Consider the following 23,300-nt stretch of genomic DNA (forward strand, 5'->3'; position numbering starts at 1 on the left):
CATTACTGTAGACCAGGGGTGTCGAACTCCAGGCCTCGAGGGCCGGTGTCCTGAAGTTTTTAGATCTCACCCTGGGTCAACACACCTGAATCAAATGATTAGTTCATTACCAGGCCTCTTGAGAACTTCAAGACATGTTGAGGAGGTAATTTACCCTTTAAATCAGCTGTCTTGTATCAAGGTTACATCTAAAACCTGCAGGACACCGGCCCTCGAGGCCTGGAGTTTGACACCTGTGCTGTAGACGATGTTTTAAAAGCAGCTCTTTGTTCTAAACACCAGGTGTCACTTTACCTGTGATAGTAACTCCCAGCATGTGTAGGTTTGATCTCTATGTATGAAACACATATGAAGCATATAAACGCATATAAAGAAATCAACAGCGTTAGTTAGATGCTTTTATTTTGAAACTAAAGAACTGAAAGAAATGAACCCAAGTAAGTTTACAGTCAGTTATCTGTGTCTGGATTTGGGTTCAGATGAAAAATAAGGAAACATTTCAGCTTCTAGAAATTCCTCCACAGCACTGACACACATTTTTATATCAAACTAAATCAGCTGTTTACATTTTTATCATGGTAGTCAGATTAAGTTTAACATCTGTTAAGTGTTTAAGAAAAATACCTGCATGATTATCAAAGAAGAGAAAAAAGAGGAACTGTTGGATTTTGCTAAACTTAACAGGAAAGACTCCAGTTAAAAGCAAACATGTGGGCCAGCAGTCACCAAAATAACAGACTGACCAACACAGGACAGTGGAGCCAATAAAAAATAATGCAGTTTACCAACTTATAGATAATAGTCAGCAAGAAACTGATTCCAGCAGGTGATTTACTTCCTGTTTTACTTCTAAAAATGGCTAAGCTCCGCCCACACATGACAGTCCAAACAGGAAGTGTTCGAGCTGCAACACCTCTCACATGGTGAATATCAGATGACCACTGAAGGTGGTATGATGGTTTTGATTGTCAAATAGCCTTGCACCAGGATCAATACGTACAGACACCTGATCTCCAACCTCTAGAAGCAGTGAGGCTCCATTAGAGGCGCTCACACCACCAAATGTTTGACGTACAAATGTAATAAAAATTTTCTCTCCATTCCTGAACAAATAGGCACCTGCAGGAAAGTTTCCAATTCCATATACTTTCCAGTCAAAGTGGTAGACTCCTCTCACTGGTGCAGTGAAAATACCTGTTGGACATTTGTTTTTGTTAAATGGAAAATCAGCTGTTAGAACATTTGGAACATCAACCTGACATCAGCATAGCTGAGAAGAGACATTCAGTGTTATTACCTGTGTGTGGTTTGTAGGCATTTCCAATGTTTGTGACAACATGTTTGAAAATCAGAATAATCTGAGTGTTAAAGGGTCCAATTTCTCCGCTGCCTTGATCCAGCAGACCGACTGAGAAAGCCACCTGTTTGACTGAGAGAGAGAGAAATGTCATTATTTGAAACTTTCTGTTTTAGAGTTAGACTCTTCCCAAAAAAGTGACCATGACAAAAACTTTAATCTCCAATGAAAGAAATGTTTGACAGCTGAAAGCATTTCATTGTCACAGAAAATGTGACAATGAAAATGTGTCAGATATTTCAACGTTTCTAGAGAAATGATCAGATTCTGACACAGTACCTTGTAGTTCGTGCTTCAGCTGGTCGATCTCAGTTTTCTGACTCTCAAGCTTTGCTACTTGTTCTGAAAAAAATGCAAATTGAAAGAAATCATTATTTTCACACAGTGATTCACATGTTTTTATCTGTAAGTAAGAAAGTAACTTTGACTCTCATTCTGTTCATGCTACACTGAGCGGTGGTCTCCTCCACGTCCCCTCATCCTCCACCTCACACTCTGCAGAGCCACAGGACCACACCTCCTACAGGTGCTGGGTGGAGAATGGTTGAAGAAGCAGACTTGTTTGACTGCATCACTGAACAAACTGACTCTCATTTGAAATCTGTGCAGTTAAACTCTGACATCTTTATCCAGTGTGTGTACTCTCTACTCTGTGTTTCTCTCCTTCACTTAGACATGAACCATAGACTGTATGTAAAAGATGGCTGTAACCACACCACTTGTCTGCTCACTTGTTTAACATGACAACCCATATGGACTCATACTCATGTAGTGCCTTTTTACTCAGTTAAGCAATCAAAGGATGGATGGTGGCTGTAACCATGCAGCTGTAGCTCTGTTGGTTGATCAGGTGACCTGTGTGCCAAATGGCTACAGATGTGTGGGTTCGATTCCTGATTATGTTGCATAGTTCATACATGCACAATTACATAACAGTTGAGTAGAGGTTGCTGGCTTCTGTCTGCAGGTGGCGCTACAGCAAAAATACAGATTAAAATGTTCACAGAAATTAGGCCCAGATTTGCTAAAACAGCCTGTGAGTGTAATGGTGAAACAGCACTAAAAGGTTTGGTGTAATGGCTTTGAGTTCTTGTGACCCAGCATTTTTGAGTATTTTGTATTATGGCTTATGTTCTGAATCCTTTGTTTTGCAGTTTTGATTATTATATTTATTTTTACTCTAGGTTTGGTAATGGCTATTATGGTTTTAGTTCATAGGTTTTGTTATATGGCTTCCTGTGTTCCATGTTGTGCTATTTTTGTGCCTTTCTGTCCTGCGTTTAAGCCCTCTATGATCTGTCTCCCCAGTCTCCAGGGGCGGATCTAGAAGGGTGGCATGGGGTGGCAAGTGCCACCCTAAAATAAGCCCTTGACACCCCAAGTGCCACCCTAGTTTTGCATATGGCAATGTTGTTTATTAAAATACGACAGCATTAATGCTTCGATCAAGCTAGCTTCAATTTGTAGTGAGCATGAATTTTAAAACTAACTGAATTGATTGCACAATCCCCCCTTGCCTCCTAAAAAAATGGTTCAGCCCATAGCTGCTCCTCCAACGTGTTGTCAATGGCTACCAATGCTATGCTCTGATTGGTGCAAGGGGACATCTTGAATGAACACCGCGCAGCATTCAGATTTCAACTCAGACTGTTGATTTGTATTCTCTGGGAATGTCATAAAGCTAAATGTTATTAGCCCAATAAATCATGAAAAACAAGGTTTATATTTCTGTACATTCACTGATAGTTTTCCTGTACTTAATGTTTATTATTTAATGTTGTTTTGTGCTATTGCATACCGTGAAAGCTGCGGTTATCATAAAAAAAGTGCGCAAATTGTAAGATAAACTTTAATTTGGGTAATCAAGTGCATTTTAGTTTTAATATTAACGGTGAAGGCCATTACATCGAACGCATTGCGTAAAAACAGCAATAAGTCTCAGTGCGATCAACCTATATATGCACATCGAACGCATTGCGCTTTTGCGGATAATTTATCCTCATTAAACTGTCTAAAAAAATAGAAAAATGAAGATGATATGAAGCCTTGATGAGCTGGTGCTAATCTTCGTAAATGAGAAAAGTGGGAAATGAAGATTCTGGTTCATCCGTTTCTCAGAGAAGACAACAGCAGGGATAATATTATCGTTTGATCCTGGTGTTGAAGCTGTATCATGGCTTCCTAATGCATTGTTGCCAAATGCATTGATCTGATTGGTCTGATTTGTGTATTCAGATCCGAAACATCTGAAAAATCGGTTTGAATTATATGCGCAAATTCGTCCAGTGAAATAACATGGTTGGGGCAGAACGCCTGCGATAGCAGGCGAGTCTGAAAAATATTTTTAATGCATTAAGTATTCGCACTGATTTTGTGAAAGGGCCTTCATATTAAATCTGCATTTGCACAATTTCAGACACTACTGAGAGGTATGAAGAGAAAGGGTGACATCACTATTTTCTTCCACACAAAGAGGAGAGATCAGGGAGACAAAGGGCTAGAAGCTGGGCCAGGGCAAGACGCTGAGCCAGGGCAAGACGCTGAGCCAGGGCAAGCAGCAGCAGAGGAAGAAGAAATATGGTCCAAAGCAGGGAAGGTGATGGGGTCAGACAGCAGAGGGAAGGAGAGACAGCCTGAGTTCTTTGTGTTTATTCAAAGCGATCCCCATGGTAAGATGTCTGTCTGAATTTGCATAAATGTAGAAAAATAAAATATATAACTAACATGTAAAACTAAATTACAGTAATGGTTTAATCATATTAAATATGCATTAGCACTATGTTGCAATACAAATCTAATTAATTAATTTGTGCATATAAGATTATTTGAGCAAAGAGGTTTTTCAAAACACAGTTGAAGCTCATGCAATATTTTGTGTTTTGTATGTGATTTTTAGACATATCCAAAGTCAGAAGTGACAACCCAACACAGCCACATCTGAGTTTTCCTAAGACATATCAAGGATGCAGCAGGAGGAGCTTCCGCCCAGAATGGTACAAAATACACCCTTGGTTGGAATATTCCCAGAGTAGAGACTCTTGTTACTGCTTTGCTTGCCGGCATTTCTCTCTTCCTGATGCTCCCAAAAGTGTGTTTACTTCAGGTGTTGGATATCGTAATTGGAAGAAAGCAATGTTTAAAGACAGTGGGTTCTGTTGTCATGCAAAATCTCAGAGTCATAAAACAGCAATGATTGCTTGGGCAGAGAATAACAAAATGAGTGAAAAAAATGAAACTCTGATGACGGCAATGGATGACCATCGCCAGAAACAAGTGCTTGAAAACCAGACTTACATTAGGACTATAGCAGAAATTCTAATCTTGACTGCTACAGAAAATATAGCTCAACGTGGACACAGGGAGTCTGCTGACTCAAATAAAAGGGACATTTTCCTAGAAATGTTGAACATGGTAGGCAATCATGATCCTGTGGTTAAAAGGAGACTGGAACAACAAGCCAAAAATGCTTTGTACACCAGTAAAACCATCCAGAATGAAATTGTTTCATGTTTGGCTGAAATGGTTGCTGAGGAGATCATCCGAGAAGTTAAAGACAGTGGACAATTTTCAGTCATTGTAGATGAGACTAAAGATGTCAGTAAATCAGAGCAAATTTCTTTTATAGTTAGATACTACTATAATGGTGCAATACACGAGAGTTTCTTAGGGTTTCAAGAGGCAGACAGACTGGATGCTGCTGGGCTGACCAGCAAGATTATTGGCTGTTTAGAAAAACATGGGCTGGACTACAGACAGAACCTTGTTGGCCAAGGGTATGATGGAGCATCTGTGATGAGTGGGTCACATTCTGGTGTACACGCTAGGATAAAGGAGGTGGCAAAGTATGCTTTCTACATTCACTGTAGTGCCACTGCTTAAACCTTGTCATAGTAGATGCAGTCCAAAGTGTGCCTGATGCAGGAAATTTCTTTTCTTTGCTAGAATGATTATACACATTCATATCTGGATCTTACGTCCATCAGAAATGGCTGACAGTGCAGCAGGAAATGTTTCATGGGGTACCAAGAGAACTGCAGCGCCTTAGTGATACACGTTGGTCTTCTAGACATATAGCATGTCGCAATATCATGGACAGGTTGCCTGCAATTTTGTGTGTACTAGAAGAGATCTCATCAGAGAACAATGCACAGAGAGCTGTAGAAGCAAAGGGCATTCTGGTTCAAATGGATCTGAATTTTGTTGGATGTCTTGCACTCTTCAGAAAAGTATTGAATGATTCTAATATGTTATCAGAAATGCTTCAGTCCAAAACTGTTGACCTGTCTAAGGCTATAAACCTAGTTGAATCGCTTAAGGAGACAATAGTTTATTACCCAACTGAATCCTTTTTTGATGACCTGTGGACTGATATTCTAGAAACATGTGAAAAAAGTGGCATTTCAACCCAACACATCCCAAAACGATCAATACAGAAAGCAAGAAAACTTCATGATTCTCTTGTTACTTCTACCCTTGGACAGCATGCAGACCCAGACAACAAACAAATGTTCAGAATCTAAGTATTCTACCCAGTTATAGACTGTATGATGGGAGAAATGGAAAGACGCTTTTCTAGGCTGAACTGTAATATTATTAAAGGTGTTCAGGCATTAAATCCATCAAGTGGCACATTTTTGAGAGAGGAGGATGTACTACTTCTTGCCCGTGCTTATGACTCCAATACTGATGATCTGAAGCATGAAGTACCTCAGATTAGGCGAGTCTTAGAAAGACTTGCAAAGAGTGATGAAACAGTTCCTACCACTCTCCTACAATTTGTGAGTCATATAATGATGTGTTTTTTGAACTGTTCCGGCTGTGCAAAATAGCTGTAGTGTTGCCTGTCAGCAGTGCATCTTGTGAAAGAACCTTTTCTGCTTTGAGGATAATTAAAAACTATTTACGATCAACTATGACAGAGGAAAGACTGTCCAATCTGTCTATACTCAGTATACTCAGCGCCTCTACTACCTGAGGAGACTGCGGAGTGCACACATTCCCAGACCTCTGATGCTGAACTTTTATAATTGTGCCATTAGCAGCGTTCTGATGTATGGACTGCTAGTGTGGTTCCCCAGCTGCACCAAGGCCGATCAGCAAGCACTACAGCGGGTGGTGAAAGAAGCTGGCAGAATTATTGGAACAACTCTGCCAGAGATTAGTAATATCTTCCGCACTCGCTGTTTGAGGAGGGTGCACAGTATCCTGCGGGACCAATATCATCCTGCGCGCCACCTTTTCCATCTGCTGCCCTCAGGGAGAAGGTACAGGTCCATACAGGCCAGAACATCCAGACTGGCCAACAGCCTGAGGCTTCTGAACTCTTTGCCCCCTCTCTCTCACGGACAATAACCATATCCAACTTCTAAATATTACTTGTCATGTTGTATGTTGTTGCTAAGGACTGTTTTATTGCACTGGAGTCATATTTACACTTATTATTATTTTATTCACGGGTGTATGGAAGCTCCAAACGCAATTTCATTGTTTTTCTGACAATGACAATAAATATTTGAATTGAATTAAATTGAATTGAGTCCAAACGCACAAAAGCATTGGATTTGGATGAGTTTGTCAGACGGTTTGCTCATCAACATGGAAATCGCCGCATTCAGCTGTTGTAGACACAATATTCTTCAACGTGGCCTAATGTAATGAAAAATAAGCTTTAAGTACTTGACTAGTGAATCCTGATGGTGAAAAATGTTTTTTTCATATTATTTTGTTCAGTGTTTTTTGTAAAGTGTAGATTTCTGACCTTTTGGTGTAAATGTAAGGATGTAATACACTTTTGAATGTATTTCCAACATAAAAAGAGTGTGAAACTTAATTAAAAATACAAGTCCAACTTAATCCACCTTGTATTGTGTAGGTTTCCGGATTTTGTACTTATTGGGATATATGCTTATTTGTTGTACAGGCTATACAGTACATAAAATCCAAAATATTTTTTAATGTAACTGAAATATTTAGTTATTTCGGCTAATGCCAAAAAGAATGTTAGACTACGTTATATTAAACAAAAATTGATGTATTTTGACTATATATGGCATGTATTAGAACAGACCTTCCCAAAGTGTGGGGCCCGCCCCCTAGGGTGGGCGCAGAGCCATTGCAGAGGGGGCGCGGCATGAAAGAGGGGGGGAAACAAAACGCTTGGACACTGCTAGCACGGGGCGGCCACAGAAATGCAAAGCAGGAGATGAAGCATCACTGAATATGTTTCCAAACCAACTTCATTCTAAGCCAAAGACTAGAAAATATGGTGAAGCATATCTTCCCTTTGGCTTCACCTGCACAAGTGCTGAGGTAGGTCTCCCCTGCAGAATTGGTTTTCCCTGTGTCGGGAGCAGCGCTGGGCTCTCCAAATCACGGACAAACAGGATCCCACAGCTGTTTATGTTTTTAAACCCATTTTGCACAGAGAGGCATTTTTTGAAAAATGTATTGACAGCAATGTTGAATATTATTACACAGGGAAAAAAAACAACTAGACGTAAAATAATTACACCGTGACGCCTCTGCCTTTCTAAATGCAGGGACAGTAACTGCGTGTGTATATGTAAGCGTGTAAAACCTGCAGACAGTCAGATTAACAGTATTTTGTCTCTATCTGCCGTTCTGGAAATTCATCTCATGTAAACAATAACGTGGCGCACAGCGTGACGTGAAAAAAGGCACATACCTTTGACGTTGCGTGAAGAACTCGGTATTGCTCGTCCGCGCGTAAACGCAAAAAAGGAGTTTTAAAAAATCTCCGTTTTCGGTGAATCGAAATGCCGTTTATGTGTGGACGAGTTAGTTTGAGGTTTTGTTAAGTCTCTTTACAGGTCCAGCAATAAAGCTGCCATTTTGGAATTTAAGTTTTGCTTCTGCGTTTTGAGTTTGCATTTGGATCCTTTTCCTGCTTACCTGCACACAGACCATGACATTTGGCTAGTTTTAGGTGTGTTGCTCTGTTTTCTGAACACTGGTGCAGTCGGTTCATTACCTCCATAAAGGAGGTTATATTGTTGGATGTGTTTGTGTGCATGTCATTCTTTGTGCCCTTAAACACAACAGCTCGAGAAATTTAGATTCTGATAAACCTTTGCACTGGCGTAGAGTGGAGTCATTTAATTCACTGTTCTTGATATAGTGCAAAAATCACAACAACAGTTGGCTCAAGGTGATTTATATTTTAAGGTAAAGACGGTACAATAAATGTTAATACATTAAAATCTGGCGAACATCCACCAAGGTCAACTTAATGATTTATTGGATAAAAATGAACTAAAAGCCTAATAGCTGAAGTTATGATTCTTACAAGGGTGATGTGTATTACCAACATATAGTAAGTACATATAACAATATTTCACTTGGTGGGCCCACATTCTCATTTTAGGTTTGACAGTGTTTTTAGTAGATAAAGGCAGATGGTTTCCATGGAGTGGAGCAGATGAGCTGAGAAAACTAGGAAGGAACGGCGGGAGATGAGAACAGAGGAAATTTCAGACAACAAAAGACCTTGGTAGAGGAGTAACCTGAACCCTCGTTCCGCCTTGACTCTGAGCTGAAGCTCTGACAGTGAAGCATGATGGGATTTTTTTTAAGACTTGAGGTAATGGCCTAAAGCACAGGCTTTGAACTCCAGGCCTCGAGGGCCGGTGTCCTGCAGGTTTTAGATGTGTCCTTGATCCAACACAGCTGAAAAGGTCTAAATCACCTCCTCAACATGTCTTGAAGTTCTCCAGAGGCCTGGTAATTAACTAATCATTTGATTCAGGTGTGTTGACCCAGGGTGAGATCCAAAACCTGCAGGACACCGGTCCTCAAGTCCTTGAGTTCGACACCTGTGGCCTAATGGCTTGTGAAGGCTAAATTGTGATCTTATTTTGAAGTAGAAGATGTAGAGGGGGTTGCCTGGCTGGTTAAATTACTTTGAGTGAGGAAGCAATAACTAATGTGTAGATTTCAGAAACAAAGGTGACGGTAAGCAGTTTTTGGAAGGGTTGGTTGAATTTTGAGAGACTGATTAGAGGAGAACCACCTTCCATAATTATATCCCCCAAAACCTGTAGAGAGTTTAATTCCACCAAGCTGGATGGCTAAACCTCATAGAAGATGTTGAAAGATTTTATTATGTTTATGTTTAGAAGGACATTTTGTTTAAGGTTTTCTAGATGTGTTTGCTCTTTTTTACTAGAGAAGTTACGTTGTGCAAGCTTTGTGTGCATTCCAGAGCTCTCTGACTTTCACACACACATCCTGGGAGCATGAGAGAGGTTGTACCCTCTCTTACTGATTTATGGTATAGGAGGACACCTACTCTGTATCTGTTTTAGTCTAAGAGCCTTTTGTTTAGTTGGACCGCTAGACTCCTGGCACCAGCTTTGGGGAGTCTTCATGGGGTCATATCTCGACCACACACACACACACACACACACACGGTATACGTCATATGTTAATGAACCTATGCATATTCATGTAACCACAATAAAAGAGCAGTGTTACGGGAGAGCGGACGAGAGCAACTGAGGTCAAGCGAAGGAACGGCGCCTGTCCAGTTCTCTCCCGTGCACGTTAATTTGTAAAACCTGTCTGAGTGTCACTTATTCCAATCTGAGTTGCATTACAGGAAAACTCCTGACATTTTTTGGTCCTTCGAGCCAGATTTAACATAACACTTTTGTGTGATCCTACGGGAAAACCTCATCGAGTCCTGACGTCGTGAGAAGCCCGCGCTGAAGTCTGTCGACAGCTCCTGTCTAGGTACAGGATAAAAGATCAGAAACGTGAATTCGGGTTCTGGCCAGCGTTTTTAGAAGTGGTCCACGACGGTGGGGGTCGATGAGGCGGACCTGAGAGACCGGCAGTGAATCAGCAAGCAGGTGAATATTGACACTCTGAGACACGTTGCGTAAAATCGTGTAAGCTCGCCTGAAGAAGGCTGGTAGCATTTAAAATAAAGATAGAGCTCGTCTGAGACTGGTAGCTCCCCATAGTGGGTAAAGTCAGCGCGCGCATAAAGGTATTTATTGTTTTATTTTTGTGTTGATGGAATAAGTTGATTTTACAGCACAATAAGGAGGCTGAACTATTCCATTAATTTGTTTACTGTTGGTCACCCAAGTACTGGTGAAAAGAGAGAAACAGGTCGTGTTATATCACATAAAGATGACACCGCTTTCAAGAATAGCTTGAAAGTAGAAGGCCGTGTCAACTACCTCTCTCGATTCTCGTACCAGAGAAGGTGCCGCAGTTGTGTAGTTGTAAAGGATTAAAATGGGTAACAAAGCTTCAAAACTCACTGCTGACGAGCAGTGGTTAGAGGAAAAAATGTCCAGGCGCCGGACAAATTAGTGCATGTAGATGGAGAAATCAAGAGAAAAGAACTAAATGTCCCACATGGGAGGGAAAATGTAGCCCCTCCGCATTGACTAAATTAAAAGAAACCCTCCAAGCAGAAATAAATACTGAAAAGAATCCAAAAAAGAAAACAAAACGTAATTGTCTCCCATTGTGAGAGCGGTGATTCTGCAGGTCACCAGCTAGTGTAAAAAAAAAAAAAAAAAAAGAGAGAGAGTAAGAAGGAGAAAAATCTACATTGTAGATGAGAAATATACATAGGGAAAAAGGTTTTGAGTTTATCAGCCAAGAACAACTATAATCTCATTTTCTATTTTTAAGAAAGGAGAGTTAATAAAAAACAGAGAGAGAGTTCTGTGTGTCGGTTAAGCAATGAGAACAATGATCAAAATGTCTCAGTGTGTCACTTGCAGGTGAGGAGCAGACCCGGATCAATTTCCCATATGCAGCAGTCGGAAGGAAATTATAGTTTAACATCATTGGGAACATTTGGGCCAAGTTTTTGGCTAACTTATTTACAGTGCCATGTGTCCCTCATCCTCACAAGTGAGCTCTCACTCCTCCCTGAAGACAAAGAATGCAGTTCCAAAGAGCAATAACATGGCAGATGAAGAGACAGTAGCAAGTCCTGAGCAAAGAGTCCCAGCAAGCAGCAGCAGTGTGGACAAACAGCATCAGAGAAGAAGAGTAAACCATCATCCTGACTGACTGGATGAATGACACTGTTTCCAACAAGCTGCAACTTCATTGTGCTTGTGAAAAGGACTTTTGAGGAGAACTGAGGAGACTGTTTGACATTTCCCGCTTTTGGAGAAAATGGCAAGAAGAGACAGTGGAACACAGGACAAAGCTGAAGAAGAACTGCCGGCTATTGGACTGTTGAAGTGGGAGAGGACGACAGAGTGAGAGCAGGTGAGAACACAGAGGAAAGCTGGTGTTTAATGTGGGAAATCAAAATTTGGGTTAGCAAATCTGGGGAAAAGAAAACTGACTGCTTAAGTGGAAAGTTGTGAAGGAATCTGAAACACTGCGAAAAGAAACATATACAAAATCACACACACAAGCAGAACATGCATTAACCCTACTAACACAAACACAAGAGAACTCATGAAGATTAGACAACATCTTAAGCATGTGAGTCGGTTCATCATCTTGTCCAAGTCACCTCGTGTGATGAAAAGAAAAAAAATCAGTGGACTCATAGCACATTAGTTGAAAATGATCAATTAATAGCAGAGAAGTGTGTAGGAAAGGCAGCTTTAAGAACATGTCCTGCTGAAGATTCAGCTCCACAGACATCGATTAAACCTGCCTAATAACACAAACACACATGCAATGAAAATCAGCTTGTTATCTCTCATCAGTGCTAAAATAGAGTCAATTTAACAGACACTTGTTATCAAATGCTGAATTTATCCAATGCTGACAGTTAACTCTCTAGGTTGCAGGACAACAGTTTAATTTTGTGGGAAAAAACAGGATTCTGGTTTGATCAACCAGTGATCAGACAATAAATTTAGTTGGTAATATAGTAAATTGGGAGATGCTTTCTGCTTGACTGATGCAGCACAAGTAATTTACTGTATGAGGGAAATTCTATTTTTGTGATAATATTTTGAACATGCATTTCTGTTGTCCTGTCAACTTGGTGAGTTAACAGCGGATATGCAAATTAGTTGATGGTTCTTAGATTAAGTAAAGGTGGCTGAATTCTAGCACGAGTGAATGGGATGTGTTGGAGTTTGTTAGAGTGGAGACTCTAAACACTGAGTTTCCTGTTGTGATGTGTGAGTGAATCCTGCACCCAGATACACAACTCTGAATATATAAGAACAAACGTCTTTTGTGAAATGCATGACGACATGTCACATGTTTTATGATGACGGGGAAAAAGGAAAACTAAATAAAATCTATGGCCTAAATGAGTAAAAAGTACAGTCCTGGGGATTAAATTCATAGCTAATGAGACATGAGGCTTATGTTGTGTGTTGTGCGGCTAATGGTTGGTTTGGTTTTGAATTAATCTAGCTGATGATTTTTCTTTTGTTGTGAAGTTGAGCCTGCCAATTAGTATGATGGTATGATGAACCATGCTAATGGTATGATTTACCCTCCTGAGATGAGTGTGTGTCATGACTTAACGAGGCCTTTTTATTTTGATACTTTCACAGTGCACTGAAAGTTTTGTTTGATAACCTCTGTTTGAGCAGATCTGCACGATTAGAACAGAAGCGCTATAAGACACGTCGTCGAGAAAATTGTTGCAAGTGAGTTTCTCCAAAAATTAAAATGGGCTCAGGAGAAAGTCACTTATCTGGGACAATTAGAAAATAGGTCCCTGTCAAAAAAAAAAAAGGATTCAGCGAGATAATCCGATCTAAAAAATTTTCTTTTTCTTTTTGAAATGACGTCATTTTGCTGAGAAGTGGAAACGAAATCCGATGACAGTTTCCACTGTCAGCAAAGAAAGAATGAATGAATGAATGCATGAATGAATGAGTGGAAGAGAAATAAAACTGACTGACTGACATCACTGTGCGAAGTTAACCCCCACCTGACAAAGGTGCAGATGAATCTATGTGTGTTTCTTTTTTTACAGGAGCAGAAAGATGACGACAACATCGAGGTTGCGTGATGATTTAACTTTTAAATGTTACTTTCTGTGTCTGTGCATCTACCAGGGGTGTTATTCACTACCTTGTGTTGCTCACAGAGATAACTGTGACAAAGTGTGTACACCTGCGCAGCGCTAACATTTCTACAGCATTACAATTCTTCATGTGATTTATACCAGGACAGCTGGTTGATGTTTTCTACTACAGGATTTCTGGGTTTATGTGTGAGGGAAAACTGTTTACAGGTTATGAGTTGGTGATGCTGTTACACTGTGTTGTTGGGAAAATGTGAAGGTTACTTTGACGATGTGGATAACATGTGAATCATTCCCTGTGTTGAAACTTGTGTCACTTCTTTCCACAGATATGGATGGCTAACTTTATGGTCTTTTTATAGCACCTCTGGACCCTGTCAACTTCTGCCTGACCTCCAGGATTGTCCATGTGTGTTGCAATGTTTATTTTTCTAAGAGTGCTCTATTACTCTTATGATACAATTGTTTATAAGTGTGAAGTTTGATTTTACTTCCAGATCTTGTTTTCCAGGCCATGATGGTGTGTATGCAGGCTCCTGGCGGAGCCGGGGTTTTAAGCAAACTTAATATGCAAAACACACTAACATCTTTTATTGCAGGGTTACGGAGCTACTCCAGAGGAGGTGAAGCCCTGAGGGTGCCTGGGACATGATCTAGCTAATCTTTTTCTTTCAGACAGGAATCTAGGTTTGATGAGTTGACTCATGGGAGTGTCCATGCGTCAAGAGGAGGGGTCCAGAGTTAAAGAGTTACATGAAACTATCTTTTCTATGTTTTCTAAACTATGTTTTTATGATTTTTGTGTGCTTAACAGTTCATCTACGGGTATTAAACCTATGTAAAGTGGGGCATCCATGTTCAGCTGAGGCTTTGATGGTCCATAAATGAAGCTCACTGAACTAAAGAATGTGGTTTGATGATGATTGACATGCTCCCCAAATAGAAGTTTTTCCTCCTAGCAAGGAAATACAGGTGCAGCAGTCAGAGTATTGCTGAAAGGAATCTCCTGAGAAATCTTCAGAGGCCCAGTGAGAAGCGAGAACCATTCCAAGCAGAGCTGACAGCCCAGGCAGTGGTTGAGGTCAAAGGTTGAGCTGTTTGGGGCCCATCATGAGATCAGATTCCACAGCCACAGCAAGGACCATGAAGCTGCGTTGGAATGAGAGCTGTGCCAAGGGGGCTTTCCAGAGGCCAATAGAGGAGATTGTAGACAACAGATGGGCACCTGAAGGATGAGGGGAGCGTGCCAAGCTCCATCGACAGCGCAGAGGGAGTCCAAGGATGACATCATGATTCTGTGAAAAGCACAGGAACCAGAAGCTATGGTGGTGATGACAGCAGTTTCCAGTGAACATCACCCAATGCTGTGTCACTATACTATGCACACGATGGCACACTGACGACTGCTGGGATCATAACAGCAGTAAGATAACTGGATCCAGCACCCTTTCCACAGAGGGTTTTTCCTGCAGAGGATGGACAATGGAGGAGTCATATGTATCCCCCACAGGACAAGGAGGCCTGAAGTGAGGTGATGGGGGTTGGTAGAGGCCACAAAACTCAAGTGTTGACGAGGCCTGCAGCTTTGAAGATAGCTGAGACCCATGTTGACAAACAACAAACTCAACTGGTATGTTTGAATGTCTATTCTACATACATTTGGACTCTGGTCCTATGGACAGTGATGGAAACAACTGGAAGAGACATTTATGACACCCTGCAGAACTTAAACCACTCTGCAGAGAGATGTGCGATTTACATGTCTTGCAGAGGAGCACCACCAAGCTGGAGTGATCTTGAAAATGTTAATTTCTTTTTTGACCATTAACAATTCATTTGTTTGCTTGCAGGATGCAGTTTACCATTGAATGAGATCAATGAGAAATTGGGTAACTGCTAATACATTTGTGAAACTGTGTACGTTTACATATGCTGAGTATAAAAATGGTTGCATTAACACTACCAGACATGAGGTATTCATAACTAGGGACTTTTCTAGCATAACTGCCGAAGGGGAGAATGTTAGATTTGTATTGTTGATTGTCATTTATGTTTACAGATATCTACTTATATGCTTAGGGTTTTAGAATTAGTTGCAGATAGATAGAAGTTTGATCTTTAGTAGTCTGTGGAGACTCTGGAATTTCACACACATACTTACAGTCATCGAACATGACTGATGCTCTGAACACACTTAGACAACTCAGAGATGCAACATCACCCTACCACAGAATGAAGAAGATGATAATGAGATAGACATTTGGATATAACATACTCACAAAACCCACTAATTAATGATGTCCTGGCTAAAAATGTTTTACAAGTGGCCATAGACTGATACATTGTTAGTGAGTTGCTATGTATATATATATAGGAGAAAAGATCAAACAACAGGAGGGAATGTTGAAAGATTTTATTATGTTTATGTTTAGAAGGACATTTTGTTTAAGGTTTTCTAGATGTGTTTGCTCTTTTTTACTAGAGAAGTTACGTTGTGCAAGCTTTGTGTGCATTCCAGAGCTCTCTGACTTTCACACACACATCCTGGGAGCATGAGAGAGGTTGTACCTTCTCTTACTGATTTATGGTATAGGACACATGTGTCAAAGTCAAGGGCCCGCGAATGAATTATTATGGCCCCCGGGATGATATTTGATTAGTATTAGAATCGGCCCGCAGGTCACAGCCGCCTGCTGGGGTTTTACACGCACCAATACTCCATTCCCCACAATGCAACAGAAGCCCGCGAACTCACTGTAGCGCTGGAAGCGGGACTCGGCTTCATTATTCATCAGCATTCAGAGCAGATGTCAACTTTCAGCAACTCCCCTCCCCAATAATGGCTAAACGGAAGGTGTACGGTGAGCACAGGGAATTTCAAGCCAGGTGGGAGGCAGAGTACATGTTCACGGAGGTAAAAGGCAAACCTGTTTGTCTTCTGTGTGGAGAAAGTGTGGCTGTAATGAAAGAATATAATCTAAGAAGGCACTATGAAACATCTAAGAAACACAAAGACAGAGACAAGAATATGGACACGGAACAAAGGCTACAGAAGGTGGAAGAATTAAAACGAGGTCTGAAGTCCCGGCAGGCTTTGTTTACAAAAGCAAAATCACAAAGCGAGGCTGCTGTTAAGGCCAGTTTTCTTGTGGCAGAAGAAGTTGCAAAATCAGCCCGACCATTTAGAGAGGGAGAGTTTATCAAAAGCTGTATGCTTAAAGTTTGTGATGCAGTGTGCCCAGACAAAAGGCAGCTATTTTCAAACGTGAGCCTGAGCAGAAACACCGTTGCTGAACGTGTAAACCAGCTGTCCACCAATCTAAAAGAACAGCTTGTGGAAAAGGGAAAAGATTTCATTGCATATTCCCTTGCTGTGGATGAGAGCACTGACACAACTGACATTGCCCAGTTGTCAATTTTCATTCGTGGAGTGGACTCCAGCCTGACCGTAACAGAAGAGTTTTTGGCGTTACGTCCGATGCATGGCACGACTACAGGACAAGATCTGTATGAAGAGGTATCCAGATGTGTAAATGAGATGGGACTGCCTTGGGAAAAACTCGTGGGATTGACAACAGATGGAGCACCCGCGATGTGTGGACACAGGAGTGGATTGGTGGCAAGGATACGTGAGAGGATGCGGGACGAAAATGTTACAGAGGAGCTGACAGCTTACCACTGCATAATACACCAGGAGTCGTTATGTGGCAAAGCCTTGAAAATGGAACATGTAATGACCATCATAACGCGTGCAGTTAACTTCATCAGAGCCAAAGGTTTAAATCACCGCCAGTTCAAGGCATTTCTGGGCGAGTTAGATACAGAGTATGGTGACTTGCCCTATCACACAGATGTGCGATGGCTAAGCTAGGGAAAGGTGCTGCAAAGATGTTTCGAGCTTCGTGAGGAGATCTGTCTGTTCATGGAAAGCAAGGGGAAAGACACAACAGAGCTTCGAGATGAAACATTTATGTGTGAAATGGCCTTTCTGTGCGACATCACAAGCCATCTGAATGTGATGAACCTGCAACTGCAGGGACGGGGGCGTGTCATCTCTGATATGTACAGTACGGTGAAGGCGTTTAAAACCAAGCTGAGTCTGTGGGAGACGCAGATGCAGAAAGAAAACCTGAGCCACTTTCCCAGCTGCCAGACCATGAAAGACAAGCTTTCTACCGCTGTGTTCCCAAGTGCACAGTTTGCCGATAAACTCAACATACTTGCCGCTGAGTTCCGACGCCGATTTGCTGACTTTGAAGCTCAAAAAAGCAGGTTCGAACTACTTGCCAATCCTTTTGGAGTTGATGTGGAAAGCGCACCACCAAACCTCCAAATGGAGTTGATTGAGCTCCAGTGCAATGACACACTGAGGGAAAAATATGAGAGAGTGGGTGCCGCTGAGTTTGCACGTTTCATCCCCGACGCAATGCCTCAGCTGCGCATCCAAGCTGCTCAGACGCTCTCCATGTTTGGCAGCACATACCTGTGTGAACAATTGTTCTCTTTGATGAAGCTAAACAAAACATCACACCGGAGCCGTCTTACTGATAAACACCTTGACTCAATTCTGAGGATTTCCTCAGCTCAGAGCCTGACCCCGAACATTGATGAACTCGTACAAAAGATGAGACACCACCAAGTATCAGGCTCAGACAAGTGAGCATCGCAGAAGATTTATGTATTTTTAGTTTTTAATTCAGTTAAATTTTTTTAGATTTGTTTCTACAAGATATGATTTTTCTTTGAAGGAAGTATTGTTTTGTCTGTGTGCCATAGATTTTTGTATTTTATCTTATTGTATTTTATTTATTTATATTTATTTTTCAGTTAATAGACTCAGGGAAAATTGCAGATAAGAGCCATGAGAAAGAATACAACTGATTTGATTTTTTTTTTTCAATTTTCTCTTTTTACTATTGGAAAGCAGTGATTGGTAGGATATTGCACTTTCAGTTTATAATGCATGTAATTTCATTTATGCATTCATCTTAATATTAAGGAGCATATTTTGTTTATGAATAACATTTACTTTTTTGCTGTTTGCCTGTTGAAAATGTTTTCTTTCAAAATAACTGAGAGCCATGAGAAAATATTGCTTTATTCATTTAATGTACAGGACATGCAATTTTTCTTTGAAGTAAGTTTGTTTTTGTCTGTGAGCCTGTTGAAAAATGTTTTCACTTAAAATTACTGACAGAGCCATAGAAAATATTGGATTATTCATTTAATCGTTAAATAATATACACTGTGTTAGGTCTTGGTTCAATAGGTTATGTGCAATCATTTTAATATGTTTTAATAAACATTGAACCAGTTCGGCCCTCAGCTTGTAGCAAATTTCTTTTTTTGGCCCTCTGATGTATTTGACTTTGACATCCCTGGTTTAGATGGACCGCTAGACTCCTGGCACCAGCTTTGGGGAGTCTTCATGGGGCCATATCTCGACCACACACACACACACACACGGTATACGTCATATGTTAATGAACCTATGCATATTCATGTAACCACAATAAAAGAGCAGTGTTACGGGAGAGCGGACGAGAGCAACTGAGGTCAAGCGAAGGAACGGCGCCTGTCCAGTTCTCTCCCGTGCACGTTAATTTGTAAAACCTGTCTGAGTGTCACTTATTCCAATCTGAGTTGCATTACAGGAAAACTCCTGACAGAAGATCATGATGCCATTGGGATGTTGTCAGAACCGCAAGGAGAGCTGTCTTGTATGCTGTCAAGTATGAAGGGTTTAGAACATGACTTGAATTGTCTGATGAAGCAGAGCTGTAGAAATCTTTGTCTGATATGCTGACGGACAAAGGGGCCATTATGAGCAAATGGAAGGGTGAGTAAGATTATGTTACTCTTGAGAGATAAGATGTGTTAAAGTGATTCTCGAAAGGAGATCGCACAAAAACGAGAACGAACAGCTTGAAGAGCCGGTGATGTCATTTATAGATAAGAACCGGAAAAGGCATGTTTGGAGGTGTGGTCCCACTCCTGAAATTAGGATAAGTTATCTCCAAAAAATATCCCATCACATTTGACCTTTGACCTCACTTTTTCACTTCACATCTGGCTTCCCTTCAGTTTAATCCCAAAATGTGATAAATATCTTACAAAATAGTGTCAAGAGAAAGAGAGTGAATCCACAACAATAAAAATAATTATACTCAAAATTATGTCAACTATATTAAAAATGGTTTCAATAAATAAAAGTCTGGACTTTGCACTTTTTACTGCATGACAAACTTCTTAAAGTACGTTTACAAATAAGAAAGAAAACAAAATGAATACATACAAAATACAAAACTATTCCCTAAAAACTAAATACTGCCCAGAGACTGAGCTGCCTTGATGGAGGTTTGTGCTTCTTGCTTCACTACGACATGTTCAATCTGCCAGGAGTCAAACAGCTTTGCACAAACTAAGAGATGATGTTGAGCTGCAGGTGATTTACTAACAGGACAGGTGCAGCTTGTTAAGTGTAATCAGAAAAACCTGTAAATAAAGGTCATACACTCTCATCAACCACAACGGTGACAAATAGGAAGAATCAGAGAAAAAGATTTTCTGCACTGAGCTGGAGGTTCTAGTTGACCGATGAAAATGTTTAATGATGTTCTCCAAAATCTGAACATTCAGTCTGACTGTCAGAGAGCTGTTTAAGCATTAAGAGGCTCTAATGTCTGTGTCTCAATCTCACGGCCCATGTCACCTCTACTTGTAGCCCGCATAATGACATGAAGAAATATTTTTAAAAGTTATTATTCAAAAAGTTATTTAATATGAAGGCAATAGGCAGAATGCTACAGGCATCGCCCTAAAGAATGTAGCCTCATGGGCAGTGTAGTCCCTGCTGCAGGGAGAATGGACTGCCATGCCTGTTATGTGTCTGTGAGCGAGGGAGGGAGAAAAAAAGTGGAAAAGTACGAGTTGTCATCGAGCAAAAACGGGAGCTGGAAGCATGTAAATATAATAATAACCACTGCAGCCAAAAAGAGTGCCTGACGAGCCCAGTTGTAAGTAAGCTATTAAGACTCGACTGTACACTGTGTTTGTGTTTTCCTCCGAAAAAATAAGTTCCGTTGGAGCAGCCTTTCAACGCCTCTCTCTGTCTCTCGCTAGCAAAGTTGACCCAGACAACAAAGTAAAGCTAGTTTTCGGCTACGAGCCGGAACCCAACGTATTAGCCAGAAGTCCCTTTACTATGGTTCGGAGCCGCAGACCGGTTTTATATATGCACGGAATAGTTTTCTATACGAGATTGCTGCCAAAAGTGCAGCCTGACCTAATGTCCACCCTACTGTTACTCATTTTATATTAAGATTTAACCCTTTAAGACCTACCATAGAACCAAGTCCGCCAGAGCTTATATTATATTTTTACATGCTGTAGTGCCATTTTTGGGAGCATTTCAAGTTGCTATACATCAATACAACCATTATAGCCCACATTTTAATAATATGTATGGATTAAGTGCATTGTAATTACATAAATTGCAAAAAAGTGCAATAAACTACAAAAAAATTGAAAATCGTTTTTGTTTTTTTAACATATATTTCTAGTTAGAGAAATTTAAGAGGCTTATCCCTCAAAACTGTAAATACAAAAAAGTTGCACAAAATAGTTTCCCACCACAGGAAATTTATTTTGAGTGTCTTCATAGTTTTATTTTTGAAATACACCAATTTTTATATATTGCAGGAAAAACGAAAATAAATATTATAGTGCAAATTTGCAAAAAAGAAGCATGTGCATCAAAATAAACTATTTCCAGCAGTGCAATTTGAGTTCTAAGCAACCCAGAAACAACACAGTCATAAAGTGAAAGATAACTTTTAAAAACACAAGTATAGGCTCATGAGGCCCTGATGGTAAAAAGACTACATTTCCGCAAATGACGTCACTTCCGGTTTCGGGCAGGTAATGGCGGACATGCGATAGTTCGCGCTGACGTCTATTCCATCCTAGGAAGCGTTACGAACAGCTGATCGGATCGGCGAAGCGTGTTTCTGGAATATTATGTTTTTGTTGCTGCAAGCGCTTTTTATGCAGTTTTTGCAAAGCTATATGTGAAAGGAAACCGTGACCTAGCACAAGCTGATGGCACAAGATGTAAGTACAACTCCTCTGGTTTCATATGCAAAAAAATTATTGCACTAGCTTACGTGGTTGCAGTGCTACCGGGATTTTAAAATAGTTACGCAAAACGGAGCGTGCCTGCTCCGACCGGTTTTAAAGGGTTAAAAATCTAGTTGGTATTGGTATGGCGAATAACCTTCAGTAAAAGTAATAAATCACACAGCAATAGTACATTCATGCAGTTGTAAAAAGCACAATAATATATTAAGTAATCCAAAGTATTCAGAATACTTTACTCTCATTGAGTAACGCAATAGAATATGTTACAAAATACATTTTGGGGCATGTATTCTGTAGTGGAATACATTTTAAAATTATCCTTCCCAACACTGACAGTTGTTCGTACCTGAACAGGTAACTGTGGTCGAGGTTATTGATTCACTGGTCGTGGTGCTGAGAGTTGTACACAAAGTAAATAATGTACTTAAATATAGTCTCAGTGCATGCTCCAAGATCACATTATGCTCTGTTGAAATTATGCTTTTGATTTAACAAAGGAAACTTCAACTGCTGTGAACATTCCAGCAGAGGTGGATCAAACAATTATATAAATGTGAACATGTGTCAGAAATATGAATATATTAACATTTCTATAGAAAGATTTCTACCACATACCTTCTGACTGCAGCTTCAGCTGATCGATCTCAGTCTCCAGCTTTGCTGCTTGTTCTGAGAAAAATGAAAAAGAAAAAAACTCACAGACACAGACTTTAAATGATGGTTAGAATTGTTGTATCAGCACAGAAACTGGTTTTTAAGTAAATGTAGAAGTGTTTGGTTTGGAAGTGTTTGCCATGAAGAGGAGCTGTGAGCATTTTCATTATAAACACATTCCAGTCACTTCCTGATGCTGAGATGAAAAGAGACGTTTTTGGCTCCAGTGTCTGATATTATATTCAATTTCACAAGACCGCACAGAACCATGAATGTTTGTCATTCCTCATTTCTGTCATTCTGATTATTTCTGATGTGATTTTGATTTTCTGTAACACAATGACCTGACATGATACTCTACCTTGATTCTCTTTCTGTAGGACAGTAATCCGCTCTGTCTGTAAAGCCAGTGAGACTGCCATCTCTCTGAGCACAGCATGGATGTCCTGTGGACAGGGTTGTTGGTTTGAAATCTGCTGGTCAACAATTTCATTATCTGCCTCAGTCTGATTTGTGGAAACAGAGCAGACCAGAAGCAACAGCGTGAAAAAAACCATGATCTCCATTCTGTCAGTGAAAACTCAACAGTATCTGTGTCATCTGCAAACCTGACTGACTTTTATATTACACAGTACAAAGGAGAGGTTACTGTATCATTATATTCAGTAACCCTATGATAACTGAGGGCATAAGTAATTCTAGTAAATCACTGACTAATGTAATATTTATGACTTCAAGACAGACTACAAGGAAAACAACAAGTAACTATCAATGATTGTTAACTGACAGCAAATCAGGTCAACACGTGTTCATTGTAAATAAGAGCAAATATGATCTCCATGAAGGGACTTTTATTCAGAGGAAACTTTAATCTGGAAACATGGATTAATCAACACAAATCATTTTCCATATCTAGGATTATTTATTGTCATCACTGATTAACAATAAATTAATTACAAAAACAGAACAGGCTGACAAAGAGCCAAATGATCTATGTGGTCTAAATATTTATGTAATGTTTGACTTACAGATACAAGGTTAAAGGAGATCATGTGACATCGAATACTAGAATTTAAATAATCATTATGAACTTCCACTAACTCAGAAGAATGTTAACTAGCCTGTATTTAAAAAGTCCCCTGTACATCTGGG

General features: G+C 40.2%; 2 protein-coding genes across 2 annotated transcripts; one reads left to right on the forward strand and one right to left on the reverse strand.

Moving 5' to 3' along the window:
- Window positions 1-592: 592 nt before the first annotated feature.
- Window positions 593-23,036, reverse strand: LOC106096749 (complement C1q-like protein 4). Its single transcript, XM_025905322.1, has 5 exons — window positions 22,510-23,036; window positions 22,110-22,163; window positions 1,637-1,699; window positions 1,298-1,429; window positions 593-1,194 (listed from the first exon to the last, which is right to left on the reverse strand). Exons 1-5 carry the CDS (start codon window positions 22,712-22,714, stop codon window positions 917-919), a joined length of 732 nt encoding a protein of 243 aa, XP_025761107.1. The 5' UTR covers window positions 22,715-23,036; the 3' UTR covers window positions 593-916.
- Window positions 15,917-18,703, forward strand: LOC106098827 (general transcription factor II-I repeat domain-containing protein 2). The gene has a single exon (XM_019353283.2). It carries the CDS (start codon window positions 16,195-16,197, stop codon window positions 17,224-17,226), a length of 1,032 nt encoding a protein of 343 aa, XP_019208828.2. The 5' UTR covers window positions 15,917-16,194; the 3' UTR covers window positions 17,227-18,703.
- Window positions 23,037-23,300: the final 264 nt, after the last annotated feature.

Source organism: Oreochromis niloticus, linkage group LG3 (genome assembly GCF_001858045.2).
Source record: "Oreochromis niloticus isolate F11D_XX linkage group LG3, O_niloticus_UMD_NMBU, whole genome shotgun sequence".
In the NCBI taxonomy this organism is placed as follows: domain Eukaryota; kingdom Metazoa; phylum Chordata; class Actinopteri; order Cichliformes; family Cichlidae; genus Oreochromis; species Oreochromis niloticus.